Raw genomic sequence first — 14,585 nt, 5'->3', positions numbered from 1 at the left:
CCGTTTTATAGCATACAGTACTTTTTATTATTTTGATGGCTTTTTTTTCTTACTTTTTGACCAGTTTACTACTATCTTTTGACTGTTTAATATCATAGTACACTTTGACTAGTTTACAGCAAACTGAACTTTGTTCTTGCTTTTTGTATGTTTTTGAAACTTTTTTTGACCAGATTAAATAAACTATCCCTCAACTGTGTAATGACATACTCTCAGATTACTTTATACGGCAGATTATACACTGACTAGTTACAGAAAACTGTCCTATGACTTTTTTAAATTACTTTGTTATAGCATGATATTCTTTCACTGCTTCATGGCAAAACTATCCTATGAATTTTTTTTGGACTAGTTTACAGCAGCATTTTATAGCATACCCTCTGATGACAGTTGTTGCACAGTATTCCTTTGCAGTTTTGTGGCATACTATCCTTTTTTTTTTTTTTTCTATAAATAACTGCTTAATGCCATGCTATGCTTTTTACTTTTTTGCCTTTTTATGATGCTTCTGTTTTGTCTAGTTTACAGCAAACTGTTCTGTGACATTTCGATAGCACATCATAGTTAACTACTACATGGAATCCAATACTTCTTTTAGGTGTTTTTCACGTTTTCACGTTTTCACTAGTTTCCGACATACTTTCCTATAACTTTTTTTGTAAAAGTATGTTATATTTTGACTGTTTTATAGCATACAGTACTTTAAATTATTTGTATGGCTTTTTTTATGACTTTTTGACAACTGTGTCGTTTGACTGATTAATGTCATACTGGCATGACTTCAGAAAATAGTATTGTGGGGGGAGGGGGTTGTTTCTTTGGTTCTTTGGTTCTTTGTTTCTGTGTTTTTTTTCTTTGTGTTTTACAGGACAGCCGCACAGGGGGGAGGATGACGAGCAGCGAAGAGGCAGCCAGTCAGAATACAACCCCAGCTGTTGTGGAGGCTTCGTCCTGGATGACGCTCACCTGAACCATGTGAGTAAGAGGTCGCCCGACTATCATGTGGCTTTCTTAATGATCTGTTTATTGCATATTATACTTCAATTAGTTTTATAGCTAATATCCAATAGCATTCTTTCAAACAGCATATTTCACTTCTTTTTATGGTAGATTTTTTAGGACTTATTCGTGACTTTTTATAAAACTTTTTTGACCAGTGTACAGCATACTATCTTTTGACTTGTTAAAGCTGCGTTATCCTTTGACTGGTTCACAGCATACTATCCTATGACTTACAAATTCCCTTTTTATGGCAAATTAATCTTTGAGTATTTTATGGCATACTCTTTATTTACTTTTTATAACATAATATTGTTCTTTTATGGCATACTATCAAATTATTATTAAAATAAGTGTTTGTTGACATGGTTTTTTTTGATGTTTTTGGCTTTTTAGGAAGCTTCTATTTTTGTCTAGTTTAGTTTACAGCAAACATTCCTATAACGTTTTTATAGCATATAACACTTAACTAGTTCATGGAATACAGTACTTGGACTTTTAGAGCTTTTTTTTTTTTTTTTTTTTTTACTTTTTTACTAGTTAACAATATAATATCCCACGGCTTTTTTTTTTTTTTTTTTTTTTTTTTTTTAAACATATTTAACTTTGACTGTTTAATGACATACTGTCCAATGACTTTGTGAATGACTATTTTATGGCATACTGTACTCTTTGAACTTGTTAGGATGTTTTATACCTGTTTTTAAAAAAAAAAAAAACTTTTTGAGCAGTTTTACAACATCATTTTTTTTCTATTTTTATGGCACATTATACTATGACATTTTTATAAAATACAGCCCTATGACTGTTTAAATAACTATTTTATAGCATGCTTTACTTTATTGTGGCTTTTTAAAAATCTTTTACCTTTTTTGACCCGTATATAGCACACTATTTTACTTTTTAATGGCATATTATTCTTTGGCTAGTTTACAGCGTACTATCCAATGATTTTTTTTAAAGATACCATTTTATTGCTCATTAAACGTTTGTGTATTTTATAGTATGCTTTTCTATAATGGCATATTGTCCTAAGACCTTTTATAATGACTGTTTTATGGCATGCTATACTTTTACTTTTTAGGACTGTTTTATGGCTTTTTAAAAAAGATTTTTTGACCAGTTTACAGCATACTATCTTTTGACTGGTTAATGGTGCATTACACTTTGACTGGTTCACAGCATCCTAATTTAAAATTACCTTTTTATGGCATATTAATCTTTGAGTATTTTATGGCATACCCTCCGATGACTTTTTATGGCAGATTATCCTGCTGGTTTTGGCCATACTATCAAATTATTTTCTAAATCACTTTTTTACTAGTTTAACAACATACCATCACCTGACTACTTTTTTAAAGGCGTATTAAACTTTGACTGTTTAATGACATACTATCCAATGACTTTGTTAATGACTATTTTATGGTATACTCTACTTTTTAAACTTTTTAGGGTGTTTAATAGCCTTTTTTTAAAACTTGTTTGACCAGTTTAGAGCATACTATTTTACTGTTTATGGCCATTATATTGTGACTTTTTATGATGTATTATTCTTTCACTAGTTTACAGAAATATCCCGTCAGTTAGTATTGTCAATTACCTTTTTATTGCAAATCAAACTTTGAGTATTTCATGGCATACTGTTCTTTGACAGCATACTGTCCTATGAATTATTTTAATGACAGTTTCTAAAAAAATATCTTTATGGGGGTTTTCATTTATAACAGACACTACATACAACAAACCAAACAAAAAATACAAACAAAACCAAACAAAAAATACTAACAAAACCAAACAAAAATACAAACAAAACCAAACAAAAAATACAAACAAAACCAAACAAAAAATACAAACAAAACCAAACAAAAAATACAAACAAAACCAAACAAAAAATACAAACAAAACCAAACAAAAAATACAAACAAAACCAAACACAAAAAAATACAAAAAAAAACCAAAAAACAAAAAAATACAAACAAAACCAAGCACAAAAATACAAATAAAACCAAACACAAAATACTAACAAAAACCAAAAAAAAAATACAAACCAAACAAAACAGTAAAACAAAAACGAACAAAAAATACAAACAAACAAAACTAAACAAAAATTACAAACAAAACCAAGCATAAAATGCACAATAAACCACACACAAAAAACAGTACAAATACTGAAACAAACAAAGAAATAATAATAATAATACAAAAAAAATACAGACAAATGAAGAAATAATAAAAATTTTATTTATGTTTAATATTTAGCCTGAAAATCCCCCAAATTGTTAAAATGAAGTCAAACAGAGAATGAACTGAATACTCAATGTTTGATTTTTTAAAAAGGAAAAAAAAAAGGGTGACATCATTAATATTAAGCCATCTTCCATGTTCTGAGTCATCCACTGCTGCTCAGATAAAGATAGAGAATACAATTTGGTTTTGTTTTTTAACTCTTTAATGGCATGCTATGCTTTGACCAAATGGCTTTTTTTAATGATGCTTCTGTTTTTGGTCTAGTTTTATGACTTTTTATCGCATCCTTTCCTTTAACTCGTTCATTGCATGCTGTACTTGGACTTTTTTAAATGACTATTTTATGGCCAGCAGTACGCAGACTTTTAAGGGCTTTTATCACTTTTTTACTAGTTTACAGCAGTATTTTTAGCATACCCTCCATTAACTTTTTGTTTTGCATAATATTCTTCTGTAGTTTTGTGGCATACTATCCTTTTTTTTTTTTTAAATAACTGCTTAATGGCATGCTATGCTTTGACTTTTTGGGCTTTTTATGATGCTTGTGTTTTGTCTAGTTTAGAGCAAACTACTCTGTGACTTTTTGACAGCATGTTATCCTTAACTAGCTCATAATCTAATACTACATTTTTGTAAACGTGTTATACTTTGACCGTTTTATAGCATACAGTACTTTTTATTATTTTGATGGCTTTTTTTCTTACTTTTTGACCAGTTTACTACTATATTTTGACTGTTTAATATCATAGTACACTTTGACTAGTTTACAGCAAACTGAACTTTGTTCTTGCTTTTTGTATGTTTTTGAAACTTTTTTTGACCAGATTAAATAAACTATCCCTCAACTGTGTAATGACATACGCTCAGATTACTTTATACGGCAGATTATACACTGACTAGTTACAGAAAACTGTCCTATGACTTTTTTAAATTACTTTTTTAGCAAATTCTTTCACTGCTTTGTTATAGCATGATACATGTTTTTTTCTTTCACTGCTGTTGTTTCATTCTGCTAAAACTATTATCCTATGACTTTTTTTTTCACTTTTTTACTAGTTTACAGCAGCATTTTATAGCATACCCTCTGATGACAGTTGTTGCACAGTATTCCTTTGCAGTTTTGTGGCATACTATCCTTTTTTTTTTTTTTTTTCTATAAATAACTGCTTAATGCCATGCTATGCTTTTTCTTATTTGCCTTTTTATGATGCTTCTGTTTTGTCTAGTTTACAGCAAACTGTTCTGTGACATTTTGATAGCACATCATAGTTAACTACTACATGGAATCCAATACTTCTTTTAGGTGTTTTTCACGTTTTCACTAGTTTCCGACATACTTTCCTATAACTTTTTTTGTAAAAGTATATTATATTTTGACTGTTTTATAGCATACAGTACTTTAAATTATTTGTATGGCTTTTTTTATGACTTTTTGACAACTGTGTTGTTTGACTGATTAATGTGATACTGGCATGACTTCAGAAAATAGTATTGTGGGGGGAGGGGGTTGTTTCTTTGGTTCTTTGGTTCTTTGTTTCTGTGTTTGTTTCTTTGTGTTTTACAGGACAGCCGCACAGGGGGGAGGATGACGAGCAGCGAAGAGGCAGCCAGTCAGAATACAACCCCAGCTGTTGTGGAGGCTTCGTCCTGGATGACGCTCACCTGAACCATGTGAGTAAGAGGTCGCCCGACTATCATGTGGCTTTCTTAATGATCTGTTTATTGCATATTATACTTCAATTAGTTTATAGCTAATATCCAATAGCATTCTTTCAAACTGAATATTTTCACTTCTTTTTATGGTATACTATTCCATTACTATTTAAATGACAGTGATGTCGTATTATCCTATGACTTTTTAGGACTTATTCGTGACTTTTTAAAATAACTTTTTTGACCAGTGTACAGCATACTTTCTTTTGACTTGTTAAAGCTGCGTTATCCTTTGACTGGTTCACAGCATACTATCCTATGACTTACAAATTCCCTTTTTATGGCAAATTAATCTTTGAGTATTTTATGGCATACTCTTTATTTACTTTTTATAACATAATATATTGTTATTATATTATTATTTTAAATAAGTGTTTGTTGACATGGTATTTTTGATGTTTTTGGCTTTTTAGGAAGCTTCTATTTTTGTCTAATTTACTTTACAGCAAACATTCCTATAACGTTTTGATAGCATATAACACTTAACTAGTTCATGGAATGCAGTACTTGGACTTTTAGAGCTTTTTTTTTTTTTTTTTTTTTAAACATATTTAACTTTGACTTTTTAATGACATACTGTCCAATGACTTTGTGAATGACTATTTTATGGCATACTGTACTCTTTGAACTTGCTAGGATGTTTTTATACCTTTTTTTAAAAACGTTTTAAGCAGTTAACAACACATTTTTTTTCTATTTTATGGCACATTATACTATGACATTTTTATAAAATACAGCCCTATGACTGTTTAAATAACTATTTTATAGCATGCTTTACTTTATTATGGCTTTTTAAAAATCTTTTACCTTTTTTGACCCGTATATAGCACACTATTTTACTTTTTAATGGCATATTATTCTTTGGCTAGTTTACAGCGTACTGTCCAATGATTTTTTTTAAAGATACCATTTTATTGCTCATTAAACGTTTGTGTATTTTATAGTATGCTTTTCTATAATGGCATATTGTCCTAAGACCTTTTATAATGACTGTTTTATGGCATGCTATACTTTTACTTTTTAGGACTTTTTATGGCTTTTTAAAAAGATTTTTTGACCAGTTTACAGCATACTATCTTTTGACTGGTTAATGGTGCATTACACTTTGACTGGTTCACAGCATCCTTTTACCTTTTTATGGCATATTAATCTTTGAGTATTTTATGGCATACCCTCCGATTGCTTTTTATGGCAGATTATCCTGCTGGTTTTGGCCATACTATCAAATTATTTTCTAATGCACTTTTTTACTAGTTGACAACATACCATCACCTGACTACTTTTTTAAAGGCGTATTAAACTTTGACTGTTTAATGACATACTATCCAATGACTTTGTTAATGACTATCTTATGGTATACTCTACTTTTTAAACTTTTTGGATGTTTAATAGCCTTTTTTAAACTTGTTTGACCAGTTTAGAGCATACTATTTTACTGTTTATGGTCATTATATCGTGACTTTTTATGATGTATTATTCTTTCACTAGTTTACAGAAATATCCCGTCAGTTAGTATTGTCAGTTACATTTTTATTGCAAATCAAACTTTGAGTATTTCATGGCATACTGTTCTTTGACAGCATACTGTCCTATGAATTATTTTAATGACAGTTTCTAAAAAATATCTTTATGGGGGTTTTCATTTATAACAGACACTACATACAACAAACCAAACAAAAAATACAAACAAAACCAAACAAAAAATACAAACAAAACCAAACACAAAATACAAACAAAACCAAACACAAAATACAAACAAAACCAAACAAAACCGAACACAAAATACAAACAAAACCGAACAAAAAATACAAATAAAACCAAACAAAAAATACAAACAAAACCAAACACAAAATAGACACAAAACCAAGCACAAAATACACACAAAACCAAGCACAAAAAATACAAACAAAACCGAACAAAAATACAAATACAGCCATGCAAAATATGCAAAAAATGCGAACAAAACTGTGAAAAAAATACAAACATAACCATGCAAAAACATACCAATACAACTGCAAAAAAAAATAAACACAATCAAAAAACAAAAAAATACAAACACAACTGTGCAAAATACTAACAAAAAAATACAAACAAAACCAAGCAAAAAACACAAACAAACAATAATAATACAAAAAACTACAGACAAACAAAGCAATAACTTGATGATTTATTTATGTTTAATTTTTAGCCTGAAAATCCCCCAAATTGTTAAAATGAAGTCAAACAGAGAATGAACTGAATACTCAATGTTTGATTTTTTTAAAAAGAAAAAAAAGGGTGACATCATTAATATAAAGCCATCTTCCATGTTCTGAGTCATCCACTGCTGCTCAGATAAAGATAGAGAATACAATTTGGTTTTGTTTTTTAACTCTTTAATGGCATGCTTAACTAGTGAAAGAATAAGTGCTATGACTTTTATAATAACTTTTTTAGCCAATACCTGGACTTGTAGGACTTTTTTCATTTTTGTACTGGTTTACAACATAATGTTCTACAATTTAAAAAAAAAAAAAAAAAAAAAAACGTTTTGAGCATATTACACTTTGACTGTTTTATGGTGCACTATCCTATGACGTTGTTTATGACTATTGACTGGCTTTATAATGATGCTCCTGTATTTGGTCTAGTATAGTTTTAGCAAAGTATTATGTGACTTTTTACAGCATCTTTCCTTTAACTCGTTCATTACATGCTATACTTGAACTTTTTTAAATGACTATTTTTTGGCCAGACGTTTAAGGGCTTTTTTCACTTTTTTACTAGTTTACAGCAGTACTTTTAGCATACCCTCCATTAACTTTTTTTTTACGTAATATTCTTCTGCAGTTTTGTGGCATACAATCCTTTTTCATTTTTTTAAAATAAATAACTGCTTAATGCTTTACTAGTGAAAGAATAAATCAAAGCATAGCATGCTATGCTTTGATTTTTTGTGATTTTTATGACGCTTCTATTTTTTCTAGTTTACAGCAAACTGTTCTGTGACATTTTGATAGCATGTTTTGTATTTTTTCTGGGTGTTTTTTCACTTTTACTAGTTTTTGTTTGGAAAAGTATATAATACTTTGACTGTTTTATAGCATACAGTACTTTAAATTATTTGTATGGCTTTTTTTATGACTTTTTGACAACTGTGTCTTTTGACTGATTTATGTCATACTGGCATGACTTCAGAAAATAGTATTGTGGGGGGAGGGGGTTGTTTCTTTGGTTCTTTGGTTCTGTGTTTGTTTCTTTGTGTTTTACAGGACAGCCGCACAGGGGGAGGATGACGAGCAGCGAAGAGGCAGCCAGTCAGAATACAACCCCAGCTGTTGTGGAGGCTTCGTCCTGGATGACGCTCACCTGAACCATGTGAGTAAGAGGTCGCCCGACTATCATGTGGCTTTCTTAATGATCTGTTTATTATATGTTAAACTATACTTTAACTATCATACCGCTTCTGTTATGACTATTTCATGGCAAACTATCAAATGAATTCTTTCATATTAGTATTATTTTTTTCATATTATACTTAGACTTTTTTTATTGTAAGCTATAATTTTTTTTTTTTTTTTTTTGCATGTTTTTTTATGACATGCTACACTTGGACTTTTTAGGGCTTTTTTACTTCAGTGTTTTGGTTTACCGAATACTATCATCTGACCTCTTTTTTATAGCATATTATAATTCTGGCTGTTTTATGTATTATCCTATGATTGTTTGAATGACTATTTTATGGTATGCTACACTCTGACTTTTTATCGGTTCTTTTATGGCTTTTTAAATTAAATTGACAAGTTTAAAGCATACTATCCTATGACTTTTGAAAAATTACGTCGTTCTAGTATGTTAGTTTTTGAATGTTTTGTGGCATAATATTATTCTGTTTTATGGCATACTATCCACTAATTTCTTTCAATAACTTTAATGGCATGCAATACTTGTTTTATGGCATACTGTGATTTATATACTTATGATTTTCTTATGGCTTTTTGTTTGTTTTTAATTTTCAGGACAGCCGCGAGCAGCAGCGAAGAGGCAGCCAGTCAGAATACAACCCCAGCTGTTGTGGAGGCTTCGTCCTGTATGAGGCTCACGCTGAACCATGAGTTATTAGTGACTATTTTACAATATGCTGTACTTGGACTTCTTAGGCCTTTTTTTTAATAAATTGCGTTTTGAGCAGTGTACAGCATACTAATTTACTGTTTTATTGCAATACTTGGATCTTTTGGGCCTTTTTAAAAATTGTGTGTTGGGGTTAGTTATTAAGGACTACGATATGGCATGCTGCACTTTTTCTTTAGAACTTTTTTGGCTTGTTTACAGAATACTATTTGACTTTCTTATAGCATTTTTTCCTATAACTAGTTTACAGCATACTATTCAGTGACTTTTTAAAATTACTTTTTTATGGCATATTAATTGTAAAGTATTTATGGTATACTGATGACTTTTGGAGAGCTTTTTTGTGACTATTTTATGGATTTCTATCATGTGATTTAATTGCTCTTTTATGGCATACTGTGGCTTCAATATGGCATATTAAATTTTGACTTTTTTTGACATATACTATGACTTTTTATTGCATATTATACTTTGACTATTTTATGTTATACTATCCTATCACAATTTTAAAGCATATCATCCGTTGACTGCTTGATGGCATGCTATACTAGACTTTTTTTTTTTTTTTTTTTTTTTTTTTTTTTTTTTTTTTTTTTTATTAACACAAGTGTGCATGGCATACTATGACCTTTTTGACAACTATGTTATGACATAACACAACACAATTACTTTTTCAAGACTGGCTAATTCTATGACATTTGAGAGTTAAAGATGTCTCCTTGAGCTCTGTGTATAAAGACAGATAGGGGATATCTTTAAATCTCTTACACCTAGGTGACTCTGCCTGACAAAAATAAATGTGTCTACTCACCAAGCAACACCAGTGTTTTCCTTTTGAATGATGGCACTTTGACCACTTCCTCATATGTCACAAGATCTAATTGGTCAAACACTGAAAAACAGAAGAAACATCAGGTGAGCGTGGCATCAGATGTCGAGGTGTTTACATGGTGAATCTTCCTATGGAAAAGTTACTGACGCTGACTCTGTACGGGAACTGTGAAGGAAGTGGTAAATATAAACTCAGTCACCAGTTTACGAGGTAAACCTAAAAGTCTTATATTTAAATGTATTCATCAAATGTATGTTGTTGGCTGTAGGCGGTAGGGTTTTTTCCCTGTTATTGATAAGAATAGGGTGTACAAAACATTAAATACCTCAATAATAAAATTCAACAGCATCACAGGTTAATACACTGAGTTGAGTCAACATCTCTCTAAATACAATTCAAAACCAAAACACTGCATTACATTAAACTGGATTTACCTAATGAATGGGTAACTGAGTTAACATATTTTACAAATATTTCAAAAACTAAATAAAACCTAATGCAGTTACAAGCAATGCTGAGGGATTAACTACCTTATTTTTTTCTATGTGGCAAGCCAAGTGTGGAATCAGATGGGTTTTTAATATTTAGAGTTCAGTTATGCAAATGATGAGTCCTTCAAACAAGCACCAAGCAGACCTGCTATAGGTCCAATACTTTGGGAAAGCATTACAACTTGCTTATTTGCATTAACCTTGGTCAGGTTAAAAAACTGTAACTACGCTAATTGCTAATAAACAAACCAAATAAGACAGCCATCATAAAAGTCAAAAGTCAAGGAGACATTAGGAAATGGACAAAAAAGCAGAAAGAGAAGGAAGAAAAACACAGAAGCTGGACGCCAGCTGTCTGGAGTTACTTACATGCAGCCATGTCATTGGGAAAGAGACGGCATGAAATATGGACAAAGGGTAGGAGCGGAAGGGTTAATAAAAAGGCACCATAAAAGAAGACACATTGAACCAAAAAAAACCCATAAAACTTCAAAAGCTGTTACTTTTAACAACAACAACAATATTAGTCACGGAAAAATGAGGCAAAATCAAGACAGCAGTAGGTCTGTTAGAGGGAAAATGTAACAGACGTGCAACAATTCAACAAACTGAACAAAGGTGCAACTATGTGAGTATTAACCCCCTCGTGCTCCTTAAACCTGTCCTCTAAAATCAAAATTACCATTCTTCTTACTGTATCATTACAAAATGATATTTTGCTTCAGGGACGCATGACACAGTACAAGCAGGGGTGTAACAATAAACACATATGTACAGTTCAGTACGAGGCTTTCGGTTCGGTCAGCATTACAAACGCAGCAATACCTCCAACCGTTCTATTGCATTTGGAAAATAAAATATACAGCATAAACTATGTTTAATAAATTGTTATCAGTACGACTTTGCTTAACAAGATGATAAACACTTTACCAGAATAGAAATAGAATATCTTTCTGATACTGCAGTACTTGACAAAATCTATTTGGATACTTTCTAGCACTGTTGACAAGATATATACCACTCTCAATTTTGTAGATTTACAGGTCTGCCATTTGGAGCCACTTTGGTTTCACTGTCAATTATGAGAATGATGGCAAGGGAGTGGTGGATAAAAAAAACAACAGCACTGAGTTAAAGAATGAGCCGCCACCAGTTACAGACTGTCCAAAGTAACTAACACTGGAGCACATGACCCCAGGCTGAAGCATGACGCGCTCTGAGACAGAGCACACATTTCTAAGCAGCTCAGCCACAGCACACAGTCTGTGGTTTTATCCAAAACACATCCTGCGGGCCAGGGAACAAGAGCTGGGGCACTGCTTACAGCAGCAAATGTAAGCACACAGCATACACACACACACACACACACACACACACACACACACACACACACACACACACACACACACACACACACACACACACACACACGCACACACACACACACACACACACACACACACACACACACACACAGTGTAAAGGGTTGACTGCAGCAGGCTGGTAGCCAATTCTGATTCATTTCACAAAAAAGCTCAAATTATGATGCTAGTTTTAAAGTAAGTTAAAAAATAAAAAGATTTCTCTGGCATTTCAAAAACAGATTTTTTTTGCTTTAGAAGCTGAGTCAGGTATTGCTCCATCATCATTTAAAGTCAAAAAAGATGACTATGTTAGTTTTAACAAATAAAAATGGCGTTTTTGCTGTACCAAAAGCGTATTGAACTGTACCACCACTGTATCGTGCCAAACCGTGAATTTGATAACTGTTAGACCCCTAATAACTTGCAACCCTGTCACTGTAATGAGAGTCAACTTCACAGCCACATCAAGCACTTCTTTGCGTGACACTGTTTTGTTTTTGCTATCAAAAGAAATGCTTGTGGTGGGTTATCTTAGCTCTGCTGCACCATTTGTATGCTACCATGATTGTTGTCTTACCTGCATTGTGCTTCGCCAGGTACTTGTCCTTGTATTGTTTCTTCTTCTTGCCAAACCAGGTACAACTGGCCTGCTGTTCCTGTTTGGTCTTCTCCATTGCTATACACGCCACACGCCTAAAAGAAGCACATCTACATATAGTAAACTGTGTGGTACTCAAGCCCACCCCTCCATCTTAGTGAATGGTCATAGGCCAAACCAAAAACTCAGAGTACACGTTCAACAATTTCTTTCCAAAGATGGTTTCTGTCACTGAAGGTAGTAATAGCTACAACCTTCTCAAGGCTGGGACCTACTGAAGGGCTGTTGCATTAATTATATGTACCAAAAATGAAAACACAGGACAGATGAAAAGTTAAGTGTTATGTGTTCTTCTCACCACTCCTGGAGCTCAGGTGAGGGGATGAGGCCTGCTGTGCCATTCTTGGTGTTCTCCAGCTTTCCCTGCCACCAGTTGTGGTCGTCCTTGGAGATTATTTGAATGATGTCACCCACCCGGAAGCGAATGCCAGCCTCCTTACATGGGATGAGGTCATCTTTCGCCGGATCATACTCAAACTGAGCACGAACATAAATCTGTAGCGGAAAGATAGTGAGACAAAAACATATGATGGGTGCTGGCGCAGCAGCAAAGGGTAGCATTGTCAAGACAGAAGAATATATGGGAAAGATTATGATCGGCCAAGCTGCCCACGTAAAAGAGACTGGCTGCAAAACCGCATACTAGTAAGAAATGCTGTGCCAAGGCTTGTCATTAAATTATAGAAAAACTGCAGAGGGAGAATACAGAGCGTGTGAGCCAAAGCAGGAGAGAGCACAGGAATTTATATCAATGAAAAGCGAGAGGAAAATGATCCAACGGCATACAAATTCTTTTTATTGACAGCTAATGCACATACAACCACATTGTTTTTTTTTGCTTTTAATGTCCACTGACAAACCAGATATGAAGCCTAAGCCTTGATAGCTAGCATGGGATCTAGACACTACTATGATGAGGAACCGAACTTTATGATGGGGGTGGGAGTAGTTGGGATCTACTTCTACTTAGGGTCCACTTAGAGACATCTTACCTTGATGGACAATTTGTCCTTGATAGCAGGTCTGGAGATCTATGGGGTTGAGAGCATCACATACACACTTACACATATATCATGCAGTAAAAACGTTGGGGGGGATAAACAAAGGAGGTGTGATGAGGGACCCACAGCTGGATGCCAAGTCTTATATATGACAATGCTTATACTGCATCTTATGTATATGCATGCGCAACCTCAGAGCATACACCGTAAAACAGATAAAAATGGGAAAAATTAAGTAAGAGCAGGAAATAACCAAGCCTCAAAGTTTCCAATCATTTTCCATTTCAAATGTTGGTACTTACTTATTACTTTTTTTTTTTTTCAATGAAGTGTAGCAAGGAAATATGTCAACAAAGCCATATTACATTTCACTTTAATAATACCTTCAGCAGGGAACTGAAGGTATTCTCTCAAATATCTGATTATTTTCTAGTGTGTTTCTGTGTAATAAGAGGAAAGATCAGGCCTGGCATTGGAGAGTAAAATTTGATATAAACAAAATAGATGGGAAATGGGAAAAAAGACAAACACATGGGGTTTGTGAGTGCCAACGTGCAACTTTGGACTTGTTGGGATGGTTGTTAGTTTGTCCTAAATGTAGACTATAAAGCAAAAGGAGAAGCACACAGTTGAATGAAAGGAGTGGAGGTGTGGTGTAAAGAAAAAGAAACTCCCACCTGACGGCCTTTGGGCTGGATTGTTGCTGGCAGGTCCTGGTTGGGATGACAGAAGTTTTAGTGTGAGTATTTGATTAGTATTGCACGGTAACAAAACATAAAAAACAAGACAAAGGTTCTTTGGTGCTTTTGATCGTAACCTGTTAGCTGGAATAAAATTAAATCCGAGACATAGGGATTCGATGGTATGAACTTTGCCCCCTTTTTTTTCGACATTGTATACTATGACGTGTCGCTCCGAGTTGTAATATGTTGTTTTTTTTAACCATTTTTTGACACAACAAAAAAAAAAATAAATAAATAAAATAAAATAAAATTGTGTATTGTGGGATGACATAGTACTGTACGGCATTTTTGTTTGTCTTTGGAGGACATACCATAGGATGACATTTTTTCGCCATGTTCGATGATATACTATAGGATGACATTTTTTTGTATTTTTGGACATTTTTTTGTATTTTTGGACAACACGACGAGAGAAATGGAACTT

General features: G+C 32.9%; 1 protein-coding gene across 9 annotated transcripts in view; it reads right to left on the bottom strand.

Annotated features, from left to right (window-relative positions):
- Positions 1-14,585, bottom strand: part of LOC121962852 (peripheral plasma membrane protein CASK) — an 82,059-nt gene that overhangs the window by 18,387 nt on the left and 49,087 nt on the right. For 3 of the 9 annotated variants that reach the window (XM_042513160.1, XM_042513161.1, XM_042513163.1), the window contains 5 exons: positions 14,096-14,131; positions 13,410-13,448; positions 12,716-12,912; positions 12,337-12,452; positions 9,884-9,964 (listed from right to left, as the gene is read on the bottom strand). In XM_042513160.1, the coding sequence (XP_042369094.1) occupies positions 9,884-9,964; positions 12,337-12,452; positions 12,716-12,912; positions 13,410-13,448; positions 14,096-14,131 (469 nt within the window). The remainder of the gene's footprint in view (positions 1-9,883; positions 9,965-12,336; positions 12,453-12,715; positions 12,913-13,409; positions 13,449-14,095; positions 14,132-14,585) is intronic. The other 6 variants (XM_042513164.1, XM_042513165.1, XM_042513169.1 and 3 more) reach the window with 3 other exon arrangements.

Source organism: Plectropomus leopardus, chromosome 24, assembly GCF_008729295.1.
Source record: "Plectropomus leopardus isolate mb chromosome 24, YSFRI_Pleo_2.0, whole genome shotgun sequence".
In the NCBI taxonomy this organism is placed as follows: Eukaryota; Metazoa; Chordata; class Actinopteri; order Perciformes; family Serranidae; genus Plectropomus; species Plectropomus leopardus.
This window is presented reverse-complemented; position numbering and strand designations above follow the sequence as displayed.